This window comes from Dendropsophus ebraccatus, chromosome 3 (assembly GCF_027789765.1).
Source record: "Dendropsophus ebraccatus isolate aDenEbr1 chromosome 3, aDenEbr1.pat, whole genome shotgun sequence".
NCBI classification, from domain to species: domain Eukaryota; kingdom Metazoa; phylum Chordata; class Amphibia; order Anura; family Hylidae; genus Dendropsophus; species Dendropsophus ebraccatus.
This window is the reverse complement of record NC_091456.1, coordinates 65,526,546-65,549,483: the sequence shown is the minus strand read 5'-3', so window position 1 is coordinate 65,549,483 and position 22,938 is coordinate 65,526,546. Positions and strand designations below refer to the sequence as shown.

At 39.3% G+C, this 22,938-nt stretch overlaps 1 protein-coding gene across 3 annotated transcripts in view; it reads right to left on the bottom strand.

Moving 5' to 3' along the window:
- The window catches only part of KDM4C (lysine demethylase 4C), a 283,487-nt gene that overhangs the window by 166,354 nt on the left and 94,195 nt on the right, over nucleotides 1-22,938 (bottom strand). For all 3 annotated transcript variants that reach the window (XM_069961946.1, XM_069961945.1, XM_069961944.1), the window contains exon 8: nucleotides 19,333-19,470. In XM_069961946.1, coding sequence (XP_069818047.1) covers nucleotides 19,333-19,470 — 138 coding nt within the window. The remainder of the gene's footprint in view (nucleotides 1-19,332; nucleotides 19,471-22,938) is intronic.

The following is a 22,938-nucleotide window of genomic DNA, read 5'->3' as shown; positions in this document are numbered from 1 at the left end:
ATGTTGATATAGCACTGTCCATTAGAACCCATGCACTTGCTGCCTCAATCACAATAAGGTGTTTGTTTTATTTTGTGGTAGATTCAAAACAAATAAAAAGAATGGCATGTTTTAATTGTGGATTGTTTTCTGTATATAGGGCACACAAAGAACTGCACTTTTATACAGGCACTATGCACACAACTTTGTGTGCTCAGGCCCTTAATCTGTAGAAGAAATAGTGCTACAAAAAACCTACCCATTTTGATAAGTGAGATCATGGGGCAAACTCTGTATTTAAAAAAAAAACCTATTACCTGTGTCAAAGGAATAACAGAGGTGGAAAATAGCTTCATAATTTGTGTCCTAGAAAAGATTTCCCTCCGTGCCAGAGGGAAACTGAGCCGGTCCGGACCACTGGATATATGTGAAGTGGGCCTTACAACACTAAAGCTTTTCATGCTAAAGGCATCCATTCAGAATACAGATACATAGAAAGAGGTACCAACACCCCATTTAGGCTACTATAAGAAAATATTGCATCACATGTTATTCACTGAAAACTTTATTCCTTTCCCCTAGTCCTAAGCAAAAAATGTAATATACCTCACTGGCCATCCAAGTTCAAGAAGAACACCTACATTCCTTTCTACAGCTACATAGTTTCTTTGTGATTAATTCTATTAAGAAAAATATTCCTTTAACAGCTATTTACATAATTATAATAATATGTTCTGTTTATTCCAGCAGGTCATACATATTCAGAAAGTACACTGCTAGAAGTAGGAAGGGGAAGGAAGTGAGAAAGAAGGAAAAAAATTGCTGAAATATGTGGCGTTGGATTGCCCTCTACTGGTAACACAAGACACACTGAGTATTCATATCACATAGTATACAAAAACGGAATTTACTATGAAGCCATTTGTAAAACATGTCATATTGACCATCACACATTTCAGCTGTTTGTAGTATAGAAAGAAATGTATCTTTCAATAAATAAATAAAACAAACTAAAGTATTTACCCAAATGCAAAGCTGCAGCTCGGAGATTCTGACTTGAGAAAGGTTTAGGTGAAAAGAAAAAATAAATAAATCTGTCTTTGCATGTGCTTGGAATTCTATATCACCATACCGTACTTTACAGCCAAGGTCCACATGCATTAAAAATCACATTCATGGTGCCATCATTATTTGCTCTGTAGCATGACTTGTATCCAGACAACTGCTTAGATGTCAAGCGTAACCTGACCCTGCCCTGTTCCTGTATAGCTATAAGTGTAATACATTCCATTATATTTTATTGTCTGAAGCAGATATTCTGATTTTTCCTAGACTTCATCCAACAGATCCTTTATTGTCTAGTTAAGGACTTTACTTCAGGTAAACCAGAGAAGAACAGTCATAATAGCATGCAAGAATGCTAAAAATATATCTCAGTCATTGGATATATCAGTACCCAGACTATCAGTACCCATTCTTATAATATAACACATTTTTACATGTTTTATGGGGTTTTAGGTAAACAAAGCATAATCACTGAGTAAAGAAACAGTAGAAATTTAAAAAAAAGTCTTTAGAAATCTTACCTACCAATTCATATTTTTGCTTGCAGCACTGCTTATAAAATAAAGGACTGCAGGCATCTAAAATTATAGAACCAAATACAGAATGATGACCCCAGTGTCTGTTTCCTTACTTCCTTAAGCAATGGTACAGGTAGAAACTGTGATGACAAGGACTGGACAGTGCTGCAGAAAATGTTGGTGCTATACAAATAAAAGAATTATTTAAAACTAATCAGTACACAGATGTGGTCCTGCAGGCTCCACAGTCTATCATGGGAATGCAGAATAGTAAAGCTGCCCAAAGCACACAATGTAATTTAAGTGGAGCGATTGTCAGTCGTTGTGGAAAGATCCAGGCTGTTGGGTTGACAACCATGTGACGTCCAGAGTGTTCTGTGCAGGTGTCCTAATAATTGAAAAAATAAAAATAAAAAAGGGCTTGTGCATGATACTCACTGGGTGCAGCACAGTTGCCTCAGCAACCCAGCCGCCCAGCAGAACATGCAACTCTCCGCAGCAAACTGTGCGCAGTATGTGGGACCGCATCACTAGAGGTACACATTTAAGAGATTGTCTCAAAAAGCATCTCCCATTCTCGCAAAGGTCTGTTAAGCTTTGCTTACACAAAGGGAGTAACACTGCTGGGTCACCAATGGTAGTCCCATCCAGGTTAATCTCTCCAACTGTCCTTGTGCAGTCCAAGGTGGAACGGACCAGTTTCTCCTAACCTGTGCTTAGAGCAGTTCTTACCCTGTGCACTAGAGTGTACATGTGGCCACTTCTTGGACTTAAGACCGAGTGTCCCCTCTTATTCATCCTCCATCTATCCTGGCTCACCTTATCCAATTAAAGGCTGTTCCATCTTTACTAAGTGTTGTTGTTTCCTTGTGTTCCTGTTGGTCCTGTGTCTGCTATTTCGTGTATTCTGACCAGAGCCTGGACTAAGCTTGCCTGCCTGACCCCTTTCTGTCTTGTCTGGCCTGCATGTGAAGTTAAATGAGCTGATAATCCACCTTTTTGACTTTGTCCCCTTATTGTTAGAAGTGTTAGAGAATTATTAAAGATTAGAAAAGAATAGACTGGCCAATTCCTTCTAACAAAGTTTATTACCCTGCTAGATCTACATGTAAAATGTATTCGAGACATATAAAGAAAACCATATATACCCCTACAACTTAATGATGTAGTTTTATTCCCAATATATTGGTATGTTTATGAAAGCAGTAATTCAATTACCACAATTTTCCCCACAGCTCCTTTCTGAAAAGCACTAGAAGGTACTAGAAAGGAAGATTATCAAGCCCTAATTAAATATAAAACCATCCAAGAAGGGAAACATAATCAACAAAAATTACATCATTTTAATATAGTCGAGCTGTAATTACGAGGTTCTAATTACATTTGTTTTCCCCTGAATTAAAGCTTTATAAACTAAAAAGGCCATATTTATCATTTAGAAAGAATGGAGCCATGCATTACAAGCCAAGCCTAGGATGTTCACATTTGTTTCCATTAGGTTTCAGAGGACAACTGTGCTTCTCGGATTTACATGAAATATAGCATGTCTCAAAAAAAGTCATGCGCTCATACACATTTTATAGGTTTAAAAAAAATTAAAACTGGAACACATTAACTAGAACATCTGCAATATTTTTATTGTTTTTTTTAGAGTATTTAAAAAAAATAACTAATTAAATAAATCATTTCAATTGCAAACTTCTGTTAACAAAAGGGAAAAAACAGATCCTAAAACAAAAGAACGCAAAAACCTAGTCTTACTAATAAATGGGCTTGAAGAAATCAGTGTCTTTTAGTACATTTTGACAAAAGCAATTCTTACATTAGGAAGCTGGATGCAACTTTGGTCGACAATACTTACCTGTCCACGCTCCTTCTGCAGCCACCTCTAGCCTGCTATGCCAACCAGCGACTGAGACAGGAGAGCACCACAGCCTGCGATTGACTGAACAGGCTGTCACTCCCAAGACAAGGGCGACAGCCCACTCAGCCTATAACTGGCTGTGGCACTCTCCCATCTCAGTCAGTGATTGGCTGAGAGGGCTGGAAGCAGCTTAAGACACCAGAGACCCACATGAGGACACCAGGGAAGTGCAGACAGGTAAGCATACACTTTTTTGTTGTTGTTTTTTATGTGTATTAAACAGTGCTTTCACTATCTTTATGAATTAGGTTTGCTCATCTCTATCCAGGACATTTTTATTTTTTTAAAGCCATATGAGGACTAAAAATTTTTGTGGAACTAGTCATACTTTAAATTGAAGTATTCATTTTACCATATAAAGTAATGCAATAAGAAAAAAGTAAACATCTTTAGCTGTTGCAGGGGTTTATCACTGTGTGGACGAGCAATACAAAATTCATACAACTTTGTTTTACTGCTTTAAAGGCTATGTTCACACACAGTCAAAAGATGACTGTGCTTATTGCATGCCCATCATTTCAAAACAAATAACGTCCGTTATTAAATGAAGAAGAACAGCCGTTGTTATTAAAAGGCCGTTTTGCTGGTATGTTAACATAGCCCATATGTTAAATTATTCATTTTTAATTTCTTTGAATCACCATACCCTGACTGCTATAATTTTATTTTCCATCTACAAAGCTATGCGGGGGCTTCTACTTTCCTGTAGCTGTAGTGGGCTGTAGTTTTTCATGGTAGCATCTTGTGGTAAATAGGACTTTTTCATTGTTGTTTTTTTTTTTTTAGGGATGCATGGTGACCAAAAAATTTAGAAATTCTGACATTGGTTATTTTTTCCCTGTTTACAGCATGGTGCGAGATAAACATTATTGAACACCTCCTCATATGGCAAGTAACCAATTATGTTTATTTTGTATTTAACTTTTTTTAAAATATTATTTGGAATATGAGAAAATAGGAGTTTTACATTTTTGTTTCTTTTTTCTATTAATGCTTTTATTCTATTATTCTAACACATAATCATTTTGTATAGGACCCTTCAATACTAATTACATTCTGCGGCTCCCCCTATATCACAGTTTTTTGTTTATGCCCAATAATAAGTGGCGCTTATGGTAAGACAAGTTGGTTGTAAAATTCAGCCTAACTAGATCCAGGCACTAACCAATCTTCATGGAATATCTTTTTATTGGTATCTAAATAATCTTTGTGTAGCGGAACATGTTAATTAAAAGGACACAGGTGTCAAACTCAGGTTCTCCAGCTGTTATAAAACTACAATTGTAGTTTTGCAACAGCTGGAGAGCCTGAGTTTGACGCCCCTACCCTAAAGTCATCTGTAAGTAGAATAATGGATGCTGGTTTTAAATCTGTAATTTGTAGCTTTCTACTCATTTGTATCTCACCGCTGTAAGCCTACAAACTGGACATGTTGATGCATAGAGAGGACTATCTAGTTCAAAGAAATATAATGGAGAGGACTACTTCATTTGTGGCCTTATAGCAAAGGAATGTAAGAACATAGAAAGAAAAAAATTGCAGATTGGCAGGTGTTTTGAAGGTAAAGGAGTCCATTTAACTTAGCTGCGCCAACCAGTACTGAAAAGCATACTGTTTTGCATGTTCTAATCAACGTGCCTAATAGACCAAATCTCCAGTCCCCTGACCATCCACTGATAAATGGCTGGGATGTCTCCCTAAGCAGTCATTGGGAGAAATCGGTCAATCAGTTAGGCAGCTGGAGGTATAGGCAACTCTTTTCTGACCATGTGCTGTCTAATTTTAAAGCGAATGTACCATCAGGTTCTAATGGAGTCGGGTCAGAGGGGCGGGCTGGCCCACCTCCAGTGCTTCAGCCCGCTACCCATGGATAGAATGGCACCATACACGGGAACCGGCCACGGTTCAAAAAAGTGGACTGCGGTTCCTGCTTCCCCGCACTAGCCCTGTTCTATCCATGGGTCATGTTAATGCTAATGTACCCGATGGTACATTCGCTTTAAGGGTAATAAAGTCTATTTGCTGCACACCAACAGATATTCAGGATAAATGTCATTAATAAGGGATTATGTTTATACAGTAGCAATATATTTAGAGACTTCTAGACATACAGTAATTATACTAAATGTCTATTATTTGGGAGTAATAAATATACATTATGACTTATAAATAAAAAAAATTTCTGCAACTTAACCTGTTGGTGTGTCATAAATAGACTTTAATCCTTCTTCAATTAAATAAAGTCTTCTTACACGCATACTTTTGATACATACCATTGAATGCGTGCTCAATTTGGATTGCTTGGAATTTGAATACCGGTGGCTGCATCAATGTTTTCTAGGACTCCGGTAGGGGTGCATCAAACTGTCAGCCACAGTATTCAAAAGCTGACCCAACTAGAGCATGCTTAATTCATGCTCATCTTTAATATTTATGCTATGCTGCTCTCAGAGGCCCAGTTGTTTAATAAATGAACATATATTGATCAGATTAGTTAAAAATAGGTTTTATTGTCTGAAAAACCCTTTAAAGCTTGTTCTACTAAAATATATACAAGTTCTCCTGTTTTTACATGGACACGGATGCAAAGAGAAATTACTGCTTAAGTTAACTGGCCTGGAACCTTTTCTACCTTGATATTTTGCAAACATTTTCCCGAAGGAAGGGAATAGTTGCTATTCTCCAGTATCTCCCTAGTGCAGCATAGCAGTCAGATATGTCTAATGCTCTGAAAATGTTAATTGCTCATTGCAGTTGGCCATGATGTGTAGAAAACTAAAGTTAATCTACCACATAATCTAAATGTACAAGACTTTTGATGGAAGTTTTCTATGGTTTACCAAGCCGGTCCCTTTTCTCTTTGACATATGGTGCTATGTGGTATCTATGCTTGCAGGAGCCAGGATGCTACAATATGTATTGGTAGAGATAAGCAGCTGCCGTTTACATTGCTTCTCTCATCAATCAAGCCAGAAGGAACCAATGAATGTAGAAAATACGCTTCCCTCTCCTCTGCTGTCTCAACTCCTGCCTTTGTTGGAATGTGCCAACTAACAAATGTGACTGATCAGAGGAAATATATAAAGTCATTTATCTGCTCTGGCTCTTCTGATGTGTGTGTATCTACTAACTATAACAGCTGCTCCTTCAAACACTGCAGCATGCAGGACGGCAAGATTCTGCTTTCTACATTCACGGTTTAAAAGAGGCAATTGCTTCTCTAACATATAAAGGTTGCAGAGGCAATATTAGTAAACACTATAATGTATAGAATGAGCTACCTTCATAATACGATATACAAAAGAAACGGAAAGCACTATCTGTACCTGGGATTTTACTGTCACTGAGCCCTGTTGCATCACAAGGGTTTAATACTATATCTTTCTGGTTTATTTTCCACAGACACAGATCAGGCTTCCAAAAATAGCATCACTGACACTATGAACACTATGGTTTAACACTCAACATTTTGAACATGATATTCATATCCTTTTATTTTTCAAAGTAGATGAGGATACAAAAAAAGAGGTTAAAAAATGCTTCAAAAGTTTTTATCATTGCTTACTGCCCAATTCTAAAACCACCAAAAATTAGGGCCCTATTTCACCGGACGATTATCGTTCGCATAATCGTTAACGATTAACGATCTCAAACGACCGCTATTGCGAAAGACCTGAAAACATTTACTCATTTCCATGGAACGATAATCGTTACTTATGATCGTATTTGCGACAGTTTTTTCTTCGCTATTGCGTTCATATCTACTGCGAACAACCAAACGACGTCTTATTCAATGCGAACGATTTGCGAATGTTTTGCGAACAACCAACGATAAAAATAGGTCCAGGTCTTATAAAGCGATCAACGATTTCTCGTTCGGTCGTTAATTGTTAACTGCATTTCAACTGAATGATTATTGTTTAGATTTGAACGATTTAACGATAATCGTCAGGTGGAATAGGGCCCTTAGTTTGGGGCCTCTGAGTTGTTAATTTCATTGTTGTACTTCCTGGTTGAGCAGCTGCACACAATACTATACCCAGAATGCATTGCATTCTTTCAGCTGTTCAGCACAGCCCTCCTACACACCACAGACAGTACCCTATCCCACACTGCAGACTATTGCAGCACCTGCTGCTTGCACTCCCTGTTTGCCCTTAATTACAAAACCCAAAATCAACTCATACAGCTTTTGCTTTATTTTACTACTTAAAAAAAACAAAAAAACACCTCTCACAAATTTGCTTAAAACTGTTCTATTCTGTCCCCCCAACACTTATGTTGCTGGGTATGGGGCTGTATGAGGTCTAATGTTTTATGCTGTAATCTGTAGTTTTTCTATCAGCAGTATCTTGTTTTGATGAGAGTTCTCAATTGCTTTTTATTAATTTAATTCCCATATCCCATACGTGACTAAAAATGAGCAATTTTGGTGCTTGGCATCTTTTCTCCTCACACTGTGTAATGTGGAGAATTAACACCATGTTTAAATATTTTGTACAATTCTGTATTTGGTAACACAAATATGTTTAAAGCGTAACTATAAAATATTCTGACCATTCAGTTTTAGTTCGCTTAGGTCATGATAAGAATTTTTGCAATATACATTAACCTAAAATGAACAGTTTTTTTTAAAAACATGAAGCATAAAGTCCCCTTAGAGCTGTCAGAGCCTCTGAGTTATTTCTGCATTCCTGCTGGACACGCCCCTCCCTGGAGATCCCTACAGAGTAGCAACTAGGTACGACTGACAGGAGGATCAGATAACAGCCCTGTCAGTAACATAAACAAAGCCTCCTCCCCTCCTCCTAGCAGCACGCTCTCCCCCCTCCCCTCACAGAGGTGACTTAGCAGAGCTGAGGGTGTTGTGTGTGAGGAGCAGCGCAGGGCAGGAGATGGATGGAGGGACCAGCGCAGGGCAGGAGATGGATGGAGGGACAAGTACTCAGTGCTTCAACAAGGAGGGACATCCCAGCCATGACTCCAATGTGCTGCATGAGGGAGAGTGGGTGAGTCACTGAGGGGAGGACTACAAGTCCGAGCACAACACCGCTGTAGTCCTTCCATAGTACATATAACATTTACTATCAGATGTCTGCAGCAAGTGCTCCCACCTCCATGGCTGACATTATCCTACAGTGTAATGAGAGCAGATGACTGTATCTAATCCCACTGTGTGTGATACCATCTGCTGGGGCTCTGTATCTAATCTTACATTGTGATACTGTATGCTGGGGCTGTATCTGATCTCACTGTGTGTGATACATCTGCTAAGGTGCTGCTTAGTGGATAGAGGGACGCAGCCAGGGAGATGAGGGATAGGCCACGTGCACTTTCTCTCAGCCAGAAGAAAAATTCATTTATTCTTCTGAGCCAAATAACTGGGGATATCTCAGTGAGCGTACACACTATCAACGCAGTTTAGGGCTCTTTTTAAAAAGAGTAACACGTGGGCTTTTGATTTCAGAAATTTCATTTTTTGGCTACTTAAATTATAGTTACGCTTTAAATATTTAGTGTGACCACATATAGAATTGTCCAAACAATTGAAACCAAGTGTTAATCTTGCACATTAAACAGTGTGAGCGAAAACTTGCTGATTTTGGGGAATAAAATTTATAAAAAGGTATTGAGTCGCCAAAAAAATTACCTACTAATTAAATTGAGTTTTTATGTTAAAGTGTCACTGTCCTTATAAAAACCTTTTGTCAGAGAGACATGAGTGTTCAAACTTCAACCGATCATGAATACGAGCCAAGAGAAGAGAGGGCTCAGCCTCAGACTCACAATGAAAGTCTATGAGACCAACTCTTTTTACCGACACAGGGTGGAGAGTCAACCCCCACGATCTCCAATCATTCTCACTATCGGTCAGCGTCTGAACACTCACCAGCAACAGTTGTCATTTTGCTTTTTAAATAGCAGCAGATACCCCATGTGTACGGAGCGGGCTCAGCATACTCCCTTTCATATCTGCTGTCATAAATATACAGGCAGCGACGTGAAAAGGTTAAAGACATCAAATAGGTAAGCAAACTTTGTCACAGTGGAGAGCATGACTCTTGAAATCCTGAAATTTAGTAAGGCTGCCGAAGAAATAATGTATACGGTGGAAAAAGCACTTAAAAGCACTTATAGCATTGTACCAGCACTACATTGTTACACTATTTAGGATAAGTAAGCTGGACGTTTAAATTTATTTATTATTGGTTGATAATATAAATTTTCCTTAAAAGAAAAAAAAAAAAAAAAGATTTGTTTGGCTTTGACTTTGTCAATCAGTTTTTTTTTTTTTTGCTATTTGAACAACCACTAAGTAACTGTACAGTAATACACCTACTAAAGTGACCACAGGATGTGGTTTCTGGTAAACCAATGCATGTAAGCTATAGGATATGCAGTTCTTTATTATATCCCTACCACACAGGCATCAGGAAGGCTGAAGCAGCAGCACAGGAAACTAGGCAGCATCCGGGAAACATAAAAAAGGTACTTTGGGGGAAATATTGTAAGCTGTATACAAATCAGTACAAATTAAGGAAGCTTGCATAGTAATGTTTTTTCTAAATGGAAGTTCCTATTAATTCAACCACAATATGCAATTTTTGCAGACAAGACCATTCTCCATCATGAGCCCTTTCTATTTGTTTGAAGTGGGGGGAGCCATGATAGCAAATATGTGTGGGACTAAAATAAGTTGCTTAAGGCTGGTGCACACAGACATAAAATATATAAATAAATGTGATCTTTAGGAATGTCTTAGTGAAGCTGAAAATGTAAGCCAAGAGTTTCATTTAACAGCCTGTCAGGTTTTTGATCTGAAGCTAATGAATGCAGCAGCAAACAAATTCATCAAACCCAACATCAAAACAACTGCATCTCATCCCACCAAAGGGAGAAGTAAAATTAAATACAACCTGCAGGCCAGCACTTTGATCTGGCACACACATGCATCAGAGCAGCTTCTGCTGCAAAATATGCATGAGATAATACACTTGAACAAAGAAAACCATTATGTGTCCGCACCCAAGGCACTAAGCAAAAGTTAGCACATCGATGGGGAAAAAAAAGTCACAAGGTCTGGGAAATAATGTAAACCTCTTAAAATGAGGTATATGCTGTGACACAATCTCACCTGACTAAAACTAACAAACCAAAGCAACGTAAAAAAAAAAAAAAAAAAAAAAGTCATGTGACAAAATATCAAGAAAACATTATCGCCAGTACTAAAGAGGTTTTACCAACAGGCTATAGAAAAAGGAGAGCTCCCATCAGAAAATCAAGAGGCGTTTATAGTGACCCTGCCAAAACCAGGTACAGCATCAAATGAACCCGAAAATTTCCGTCCGATCTCCCTTTTAAATGGAGATGTTAAAATCTACGCTAAAATTATAGCTGCCCAGTTGGCGCCTCTGGTATCCAGACTGATAACCAACGACCAGACAGGATTCGTAAAGGGACGATTTCCTGCGGACAACACGTGCAGAATATTAAATATTATCCACTATCTGGAGAACAGAGGAAAGCCTGCAGTGCTGGCCGCTTTGGATGCTGAGAAGGCGTTCAACCGGGTTAACTGGTCGTACGCCTTCTCGGCACTGGAGAGGATGGGGTTTAAGGGAAAGATAATGACAGCTATCCAAGCCCCGTATTTTTCCCCGTCAGCAAAGGTCCTGGTCAATGGGGCACTGTCTGATCCCATACATATTATGAATGGGCTCAGACAAGGGTGTCCTCTCTCCCCGCTGATATTTATATTAGCCACTGAGCCTCTAGCTCAGGCAATTAGAGAGAGTGGTGATGTCCTTGGGGTAGAGATTGGTGACCGCAATCATGTCATCTCCCTCTACGCCGAGACATCATCCTCTCACTGACCTCTCCAAGGAAATCTCTTTGTGAAGTTTTTAAAATTACCTCTAAGTTTAGCCTGCTTTCCATTTACAAACTGAACAGAAATAAAACACAAGTGTTACCTATGAATTTAGGAACATCAGAGATACAGGTGATGAAGGAAGAATTTTACATGGACTTGCAATTAAAGGGCATAAAATATCTGGGCATCACTGTAACACCCTCCATCTCCAAGTTATTCTTGGTTAACCTCTTAAGGACATAGGACGTACCGGTACGTCCTATGTCCTCATTAGCACTTCAAAGCGGGGCCGCGCGGCGGCCCCGCTTTGAAGTGCCGCGATCCCGGGTGCCGCGTGTAGCCCGGGACCGCCGCTATTAGCGGGCACGGTCCGATCGCCGTGCCCGCTAATTAGCTAATCGGAGGCAGCTGTCAAAGTTGACAGCTGCCTCCGATTACCGGAGGCAACGTTTCCCTGGTGTCTAGTGGGGGAGATCGCTCCTCCGGGACCTTGTCCCGGAGGAGCGATCTCCGTTACTGATGCCGGCCGGGGACGCGTCCAAGATGGCGCCGTCCTCGGCTCGGCACTCGTTTGTTTCCGGCTGCAGCAGCCGAAAGCAAACGAGTGCCGATCTCATGGATCTCTGCAGCATATCTATGCTGCAGAGATCTCAATGAGAGATCATAGTGTATATACTAGAAGTCCCCCAGGGGGGCTTCTAGTATATGTGTAAAAAAAAAAAAAAAACATGTTGTTAATAGTAAAAATCCCCCTCCCCTAATAAAAGTCTGAATCACCCCCCTTTTCCCAGGTTTTAAATAAAAGTAAACAAATAAATAAATAAATAAACATGTTTGGTATCGCCGCGTGCGTAATCGCCCGAACTATTAATTTATCACATTCCTGATCTCGTACGGTAAACGGCGTCAGCGCAAAAAAATCCCAAAGTGCAAAATTGCGCATTTTTGGTCGCATCAAATCCAGAAAAAATGTAATAAAAAGCGATCAAAAAGTCGTATATGCGCAATCAAGGTACCGATAGAAAGATCACATCATGGCGCAAAAAATGACACCTCGCACAGCCCCATAGACCAAAGGATAAAAGCGCTATAAGCCTGGGAATGGAGCGATTTTAAGGAATGTATATTGGTTATCAACGGTTTGAATTTTTTATAGGCCATCAGATACAATATAAGTTATACATGTTACATATCGTTTTAATCGTAACGACTTGAGGAACATGCATAACAAGTCAGTTTTACCCCAGGGCGAATGGCGTAAAAACACATTTCCCCCAAATAAAAGAAATGCGTTTTTTTTTTCAATTTCACCACACTTTGAATTTTTTTCTGGTTTTGCAGTGTACTTTATGCAAAAATTCAGCCTGTAATTGCAAAGTACAATTAGTGACGCAAGAAATAAGGGGTCATGTGGGTTTCTAGGTGGAAAAATGCAAGTGCTATGACCTTTTAAACACAAGGAGGAAAAACCGAAAACGTAAAAACGAAAATGGGCCATGTCCTTAAAGGGTTAAAGGGGTTGTCCAGCGAAATTTTTTTTTCTTTCAAATCAACTGGTATCAGAAAGTTAAATAGATTTGTAATTTACTTCTATTTAAAAATCTCAAGTCTTCCCATACTTATACACTGTTGTATGTCCTGCAGGAAATGTTGTTTGTTTACATTCAGAAACAGTGCTCTCTACTGACATCTCTGGCGGAGTCAGGAACTGTCCTGAGCAGGAGAGGTTTTCTATGGGCACTTGCTGCTGCTCTAGACAGTTCCTGACTCCGCCAGAGATGTCAGTAGAGAGCACTGTTTCTGAATGTAAACAAACACCACTTCCTGCAAGATATATAGTAGCTTATAAGGATGGGAAGACTTGAGAATTCATCTTGTTTGTATATTACCCTCAGTGTTTCTTGTTTGCAGAGGAACTACAATCACCATAATATCTAGCACAAGTCATAATTGGAAAAAAAAAAAAAAGTTCACTGATGGGATGTGAACCCTGGTCAGTGTGCATGGTAAACCTGTCACTTACCACTGCACCATAGTGGGAAGCTGATGAAACAAGAGGGAAATAGTCTATAAAATAGATCTAATTCTGAATAAATAAATAAAAAAGGGATGGTGAACCAGGTGGTGATGATTTCTATTTGAAAGAAAAAAACACAGAAATAAGATGTGCAGAAGTCATCTGTGGCTGTTTCTGCTGCTGCTGCCAAGAGTGCTCCCCCCAGCTGCTTCAGCTCTATGTACATGAAGGTTTCCCCTGACGGCTTCTCTGTGTGTGGGGAGGGGGGGAGGGGGGGTTAGGACGGCAGAGGAGATGATTTGTGTGTCAGGGAACAGTTGTCACAGAAGGAAGTGTTGAAGCGATCAGAACTGCAGCAGCACACACAGCATTCTCCCCTCTCAGGATGACTCAGACTCACTCTGGGGATGAGGAGACACTGCCTGTGCTGCTGCTGAGAGTGTGATCTGCTGGGACCTGCCTGACAGAAATCAAGCTCCTCCGTCTTCACAAGTCCCCCTCACGCTTGATCTGCACAGGCTACTGTGTAGCCAATCAAGCTCAAGTACTCTGCAGCCAATAAGAAGAGGGAGAGGCTGGCACAGGCGCAGAAGAGCTCAGTGCAGCTGACGTCACCGAACCAGAAGCAGAGACAGGAGAAGCTTCCGGTCCGGAGAATAACAGGAAGACAGAAGATCAGAAGCAAGCAAGTCACGTGACCGTCCCAGGGTTCTCCCAGAGCAGACATCTAATGGCAGGTAAGTATATTAGAGAAGGGTTAACCTTGGTTAACCCTTTCCTAATACAAAAAATCATTTTTCCCTGGACAACCCCTTTAATTCTTTCCTCAAATCCATTCAGGAGGAACTAACCCTAATGGGTAAATTAGAAATATCCTGGTTAGGGTGTGTAGCAGCCTTCAAAATGAATGCTTTGCCTAAGTTATTGTATCTATATAGAGTATTACCATTCTCCGTCCCAAAGTATTTTTTCATAAGATCAAACCCTTTTTGTCTAGATATATATGGTGAAGCAGGAAACCCAGAGTTTCATATAGATTGCTAACTAAGGACAGATCAGTTGGAGGACTTAAAGTGCCAGACCTATTTAGATATTATAGAGCAACATTAATTGCCTCTATCAGCATGGTGGGAGAAAATAGAAATCCCATGGGTATCTATAGAATATACCCTAATGGGGAAAAAGAATATGCAAGCCATTATGTATGGCCCACTATGGGGAATGTCAATCCCAAAGAACGCAACCCTCCAAATATTTCCCTCCAAATAGATGTCTGATTGTCTTTCTTTTTGTGTCATCGCAACTGCACACACCCCTTCCAATTGCTGGAGATGGGATGGTAAAAAATACAACACTATTGTATTCTAATGCGGGTGGATAAATCTCAGCAGCCAGGCAATTTTTTGTCATTGACTGCTTAGAAAGTTCTTATTGTGGGAACGTTTACAAAATTAAACTGGCTTCAAAAGTGGTCTAAAGGATAAAGAAAACCAGCTTCAGTTGAATCTTTATCAAGCCTGGTCTAAAAGTTTTCAACAGTCCGCAGTTATTTTTTCACCCCTCTATTTTACAATGAATTGGGTTTTCATAACATGCACAAATGAAGACACATGAAAGTCATGAAACAAGGAGGCAGGCACTTTGTCTTCCAGAAAAAAAACTGCATAAACCTGTAGTCAGGTGAGAATTATTCCAGAAGGGGACACTTTGCCAATACTGAAGTAAAAGTATTCTGTAACAACAAGCTACTGAGATTTAATCTGCATGTGCTCATATCGCCTATAGAAAAAACTACTTGTTACCTAAAAGTTAAAAGTAAGACGTTCCTGCCGACCATAGCAGATCAGAAGCAATAGTGCAATAACTACTAAATATACAGGAAAAAAAAGAATCTGGTTTTACCATCAGTTACATAATATTAAATAGCTAACGATATATATTAAGGTTCACACACTTCATTGTGTTTGTTTAAAGTACACATATTTGACCTCTTAAAGGAGAAGTCTGGCAAAAAATTTTATTAAAGTATTGTATTGCCCCCCAAAGTTATACAAATGACCAATATACACTTATTATGGGAAATGCACATAAAGTGCTTTTTTCCCTGCACTTACTACTGCATCAAGGCTTCACTTCCTGGATAACATGGTGATGTCACGACCCGACTCCCAGAGCTGTCCTGGCTGTGGCTGCTGGAGAGGATGATGGCAGGGGGACACTGAGGGACACAGGGCACTGGAGGGACACTGAGCACCCCTCTGCCATCATCCTCTCCAGCAGCCACAGCCGGCACAGCTCTAGGAGTCGGGTCGTGACATCACCATGTTATCCAGGAAGTGAAGCCTTGATACAGTAGTAAGTGTAGGGAAAAAAGCACTCTATGTGCATTTCCCATAATAAGTGTATATTGGTGGTTTTTATAATTTTTGGGGGGCAATACAATACTTTAATAAAAATTTTCACCAGACTTCTCCTTTAATGACTGCTGATATGGTGTAGAATACACCTGTACCTAACAGGAACAGAGAAACCTCAGTTCCTGGTATATTATACCTTTACAGGCTGCGGGCAGACCGTGACCACAACATGTAAAGAGTATGCTGCACAGTACTTGCCCATTGGCTTCCAGATAGCATGGTATCCAGTGCTAATGGACCTCCATGGCAGAAAGGGGGTATCCAAGTGATGTTACATTTCTGTTATCATTATAGGGGTAGGCCACTTTATAGTAAAATATTGTGTGTGTGTGTGTGTGTGTGTAGTATAAGTAAATGTATTTATATTATTTACTGACAGCAGCTCAGTGTGTCCCTCATAGAGCTAAAATCAGATTTCCCTCCTCCAGGCTGTGGTGCCCTACTCTGTGGCGAGTCTGTCCATAAGATGGCCGACATGTAGGAGCATGTGACCATGCTCCACCTCCAGTCTCCTCTATAGGCATATACAGGCTCAGTGGTGGACACTGGGGGGAGGGGGTATGGTCACATGCTCCTCCATGTCGGCCATCTTATGGACAGACTCATCACAGAGGGCAGAACAGCTTGGAGGGGACAAGTCTGATTTTAGCTCTATGGGATACACAGGAAACTGCTGTCAGTAAGTGCAGTGAGTACACTAATACTGTACACTGAACAAATTTTTTTTTTAAGTGGCCAAGAGGCACCTGTCCTTATAAATTTAACAATCTAAACAGTATATGTGATATGAAGCAAGTTCGCAACTTACATTTTTTTTATTAGTTATGATGCTTTAAAATAAAGCTAAACTTACTTGAAATCGAAGTTCAGTCTCCAAAAGTCTTGTGCTGATTGATGGAGGGGAAAAAAAAAAAAAAGACCAAAAGACGGAAGTCCTTTTATCTGCGTGCTCACAGAGAAGGCAGTCATGTGATTGATGGACACATTGCGCCATGACACTGTGTACTGGCCGGTATTTCCTGCATTTGGTCTCTTTTCCAACAAGCACAAGACTAAAAACTGCCTTCAGGAGACTGGGCCTGGATTTCATGTAAGTAGGGCTTTGTTTTAAAGCAAGATGACAAAAATTTATATATATTAATGTAGATTGTAAAGCTTTATTTCACATCCCCTATTGATTTAGTTTTTGAAAGTTATGACAACAGTGCCCATTTAAACATGTTGGAAATAACTCTGGTCTTAACATATGAAGCCACCGCTTACAAAGCAAGAAAACAAGCTTCATTACAGCTTTCACCTCAGCAAGCTAAACACAGCATTAGCAGTCAATGATTTCACCTTAAGGTCATATTGACAGCTTAAACTCAAGACTGGAGATTTTGCCATCACTTTTCGTATACGCTCTCAGCACTAGAATTTTGAATACATTATTGAGTGGTACTATGTTTATGTCTACAATTAATCCACTGAAGTCACTTCCAAAGTCACAGGAGAAGGGCAAACAGAGTATCACAGTAAAAAACACTATGCTGGGAAAAATGTTTTAGTTTTTTAAAAACAAACACACATATATAGAAAGAATCCTAGTTACAGATACAAAAATCCTAGTTTTAGCTTAAATTATGTAGAGGCTGCTCCTATATAGCTTAGAATATCCAGAGCTGCCAACTTTGTAACCAGCCAGCGCTCCCTATTAGGGTATGTGCACACTGAGGAATTCTCAAGGAATTGAAGCAGAAAGTTTTCAGGCAGAATTCAAGCAGAATTTAAGCCCCCCATTGACTTCTATAGGATTCCTCTAGCAGATCTACAGCAGAAAATTCTGCTCGGAAATTCTGCAGTGTGAACAGCAGAGCAGAAAACCCATTCAACACAATGGGACTTTGCTCTGTACATATTTTACAGGAGGAATTTCAAGCTGAATACCTCGCCTTTTCCTCAGTGTGAACATACCCTTAAAGTGTACCTGACATTCCAACTTTCAAAGTCTAAATCAACAGTAGATGTGATATAAAGCAAGTTTGCAATATACATTCATTGTTTTTTTTTGTTGTGATCATGCTGTAAAACAAAGCTAAACTTATCAGAAATCCAGGTCCAGTCTTCTGAAGGCAGATTTTCTGACTGCTGGTTGGAAAAAAACGGACTAAACACAGGAATTCAATCCAGTACAGAGAGTCACGGCCCAATGTCTCCATCAATCACATTCCCGTTTTCTGACTATTTCAGAAAAAAAAAAGTGTCAGAAAACTGGAAGTGCAGTGTTCTTCATGATAACAAAAAAAAAAAAAAATGAATGTTAATTGCAAGCTTGCTTTATATCACATCTACTTTTGGTTTAGATTTTTAAAGTTATAATGACAGTGACACTTTAAGCTTATGAATTTGTGTTTGGTCGACCATAATGTCACGCTACCCCTAAAGACACCCATACAAATGAGAAGCTGAGAGCAGAAAGAATCAAGAGCGCGGCCTGAGGCAGATGGAAAACCAAATGAAAATGAACTTTTACCCAGAGAAGACCTTACCTGTGAGTTATCGGATATAACATACTAATTAATAAATGTATGAAGCTTCCAGAAGCTGGATTTCTGCACCAGGGCCTGTAAGCCCTTAGCTGAGACCCTGACACCATCTCCTGTAACTGCAGACTAAATTTAAATTTTTAGACTAGTAAAGTGCATTTCTAAAACAAACACTGATACAAGGTGATTCTATATTTTTCCCCTTATTTGATCTAGGGAGAAAAAAAAAACACAATCAAAGTTGTTCCTGGCCCTCTATGGCCTACTTACAGCCACTAAAGGAGGTAGGAGTGGGAGCTGTGCAAAATGCGTAGCCACTTGAGCTACACTGTTTGTGTAACTTCCAGAATTACAGAAACAGTGTATCTTAAAGGGTTATGCTCCAGCCCCAAACAGGCCAGGAAGCCTTTAGGTCACATGGAAATACACTCATTAAAATTAATTCCATTCATCGGTTTGAGAGATGTTCCACAAAATGACCAAGCTATAAAACAAACTTTATTTTGTGTCATATGTGTGAAAAGGAAATTAAAAAAAAAAAACACACACACACACAGACAAACACTACAACTGTATGGTGACTCCATGGATTTTGCCAGGGGTTACATATATTGAAGGCGAAAACATAAAAGGATTGAAATCAGGCTACCAGAATAAACTTTAAAAATAAGGCAAATTTCAACTACAGAAAACAGAAGTAACACAAAAATTGGAGAACTAAAATTGACGGAGCAGGAATAATGTCCAATGGAACAAGAGAGACATTAACTTAAAATACAAAACCCAATGTCCTAAGATCATCCTACGTGCCTGTCAATCTCAACGGGTACGACAAGGTGCAGGACTAGTTTCCTAAATAATATATCATTAGTCCACTAACCTGCAATCAGAAGAGGCTGAACAAAACACTAACCGCCTGATATGCTGAGGTTGTAAACGTGTAATTTTACAATGCAGGTTTCATGCAGCACAGCAGGACAACAAACGTTTGTCTGAGGCAAATCATCCACTCACCAGTTTGGCTATTTTTCCGTAATCAATCCATCTAACTGTAGCAAAATTTGTTGATTCGGCACAGTTGAAGCCATGATTGAAACCGGCATGATACCCGTATGGGAAAGTGATCATAAATTCACCAGCTTCTTGTGTAACCTGCAGGGAAGAATCAAAAAGCTAGATGAGTTGTGAAAAGAAAAAAAAAAGAATAACATCTAACAGAGACATCAAAGCAAGAAAAGAGAAAATGCAGGAAATATGACCTGCTTGGAAATAAGAACCAGCACGGCGCTAACACTGCAAGAGTAAAACAGATCCAGACAGAAATAATGTGTTTTTGATAAGCAAACACCAGTTCTTTGGCTGCCCAGTCCAGATTGCAGGTCACCCCTTTGTTGCCAAGATAGCACATTATATACAATAAATCCTGAAGAAGCTATGGAATGTATGAAGCCAGACATAAAACTTTATTAAATTTTACCTGTCTGGATAATCAAAAAAGAAAACAGAAATAGAATAGACTGACCACTGGCTGACCACCAAGTAGTTACTTTATAAACATTGGCCCAGATTTATTACTCTGCCAGAGACAAAAATCTGACACATTTTTGTCTCAGACAAATGGCAACCAATCGCAGCTCATCTTTCTTTACTCAGATTGGGCTGCAATTGGTTGTGATCTGCCCAAGACAAAAATATGTCAGATGGATTGATAAATCTGGGTCAATGATTTTCAGAATTTAATGGTGTTAGAGGTGACATTTATCTTCAAGGAAAAGAGAACAGCCAGGCCTTTAGTTAAAAATTACTAGGTGACAAAATGAAAACCGCTCATTTTTTTTTAGGCTAAACAAGTGTTTTTGCGTTCAGCACTAAACAATAATAAATCAACCAACAAACCAAGTCCCAAGGGCTTCAATAGGAACTACACACCCTAACTCACAGCAAAACTTAAGCAAAAAAAAAAAAAAAGTCAGTTCCTGCGTGAACATCCCCATAGCTGCATAACAAACACAAACAAAATAAAATTCTTGCACATTCTCCAGGTAAGTTTATAAAAGGGTGAAAAAAAGACAGATAAAAGACATCTGTTTTTTGTGCCAATAACATTTTTTGGGATCTTATCTTGTACATTGTTGCAGGAGGCAGTCTGCATACATACTCTCTTTTTTTGTGGAAAAGCTTTGGAGGAGAAAATCTATTCTCAATAAATACGGCAAACAGAAAAAAAATCAACTGCGTATCTTCAGAAAAAAAGAAAAAAACAGGTTAGAGATTTCCATAGTCTCACCACTCTTACAGTAAATCTGCATCTGTAAAACCTTACTCAGCCTAGTCATGGAGGATAGAGATGAGCTAACCTGCCGAGGTTCGGGTTCGTATGAACCTGAACTCTCGGCGTCTGATTCCCGCTCTCTGCCCGCTCCGTGAAGAGGGTAGATACAGCCGGAGGACCACCTGGAAAACTGGGATACAGCCTATGGCTATGACTGTATCCCAATTTTCCAGGCGATCCTCCAGCTGTATCCACCCTCTTCACGGAGACTGCAGACAGCGGGAATCAGACGCCAAGAGTTCAGGTTCATACGAACCGGAACCTCGTCAGGTTCGCTCATCTCTAATGGAGGATGCCCCTTGTCGTGGTTACAGGAATATAACTACACATCTTTAGATGGAAGCCATGATTTCACTTGATTTTACATTGTTTGCTAAAGTTGAGTTTTATTGCCACTAGTATCCTCAATTTACCCAGATTGGCCTCAGTTTATTATTTAGTACTTAGCTGTACATTTTGTTTCCTCAGTCCATGTGTACAGTCACTAGTGTCAGTGGCTGGATACTTGTACATAGACTGTGGTCTGCTCCCTGCTTTGTGTCAGTGAAGAGAGTCACGGTCATAGACTTTTATAAGGAGTCCCGACTCATCATGTGAAACAGCCAGTAGAGTAAAAGCGCTGAGTGTGGTCTTCATCCTGCTCATTCTGACTTTTTTTTTTTAAACAGCGACACTTTAGGCGTATCATAATATAGTTATCTAAAAGCATTAAAAGAGTCATTGTCATTAAAATTATGTTTTGACATGTCACCAAGCATGTCAAACTTTACTGATCTCAACAGGTCTCAGCAATGATCAGGAGATATAGCCAGGGAAAAAAACATGGTGGCCATGCCATCAACACCTTGGCCACTCACTTATTCCGGAAGTTTAGCCTCATTATAGCCTATGAGGATTAACTATTGGAATTAGTGAGAGGCCTGGGAGAACACTGCATGGATGGTGTCTTTTTTTCCCTGGCTATACCTCCTGATCAACAGATGTTAGCAGTGAGACTCGCTGAAATCATTAACTTCTGAGATGTCTGATGAGATGTCAAAAGTTATTTATAATGACAGGTACTCTTTAAAAGGAATATGTCAATTGTTTTGTGAAAATTACTTTTTAGCAGTGTTCTTCTCATCACCACAGAAAGAATTACAGTAAAAGGTGACCCTGGTATATCATTCACAAAATAAGTTAAGAGGGTCAACTTTAGGCTAGTGTGCCCATGTCCATGGGGATTGATGTAAGGCATATCTCTAAATGCTGTTAAAAATGGTTGCCTAAATAATAATGCACAAAAAACGACACACACAACAACCGAAAGAAGAAACAAATCTAAATAATTTTTTTTTAACCCTTTGAGGACCAGGCCCAAAATGACCCAGTGGACCGCGCAAATTTTGATCTTAGTGTTTCTGTTTTTCCCTCCTCCCCTTCTAAGAGCTCTAGCACTTTCAGTTTTCTATCTACAAGCCATGTAAGTGCTTGTTTTTTTTACAGGAATAGTTGAACTTTGTAATGGAGTCTTTCATTTTACCATAACATGTATGATGGAATTCCAAAATTATTATTTATGAAGATATAAATAGGTGAAATCGTAAAAAAGAATGCAATATGGTAACGTTTGGGGGGTTCCTGTGTCTACGTAATGCACTAAATGGTAACAGCGACATGATACCATTATTCTATAGGCCAGTCCGAACACATCCATATGCAGGTTACACAGATTCTCTGTTATATATATTTTTTTATGAAATCCTTTTTTTGGCAATCAATTATTAATAAAATGGCCCTATTGTGACGCTTATAACAGTTTTATTTTTTCACCTATGGGGCTGTATGGGGTGTCATGGGTATTTTGGGTTTTTGCGCCATGATCTCTAGTTTTTTTATTAATACCATATTTGTGAAGATCGGACTTTTTGATCACTTTTTATAGATTTTTTTTAATATATAACGTAACATAAAATCGGTAATCCGCGCATTTTTTTCCTCTTTTTGTGTACGCCGTTCGCGTGACGCTTGTTATATTTTAATAGATCGGACAATTACGCACGCTACAGTATATTATATGTTTATCTATTTATTTATTTTTATATGTTTTATTTATATAACGGGATGGGGGGTGATTTCAGCTTTTATTGGGGGAGGGGTTTTGGGGTAGTGTAATAGTGTTTTGAACTTTTTTTTTTTTTACACATTTGAAGTCCCTTTAGGGGACTTTTACATACAGTACTTTGATTGCTCACACTGTACAATGCTATGCCGTAGGCATAGCATTGATCAGTGTGATCGGCGCTCTG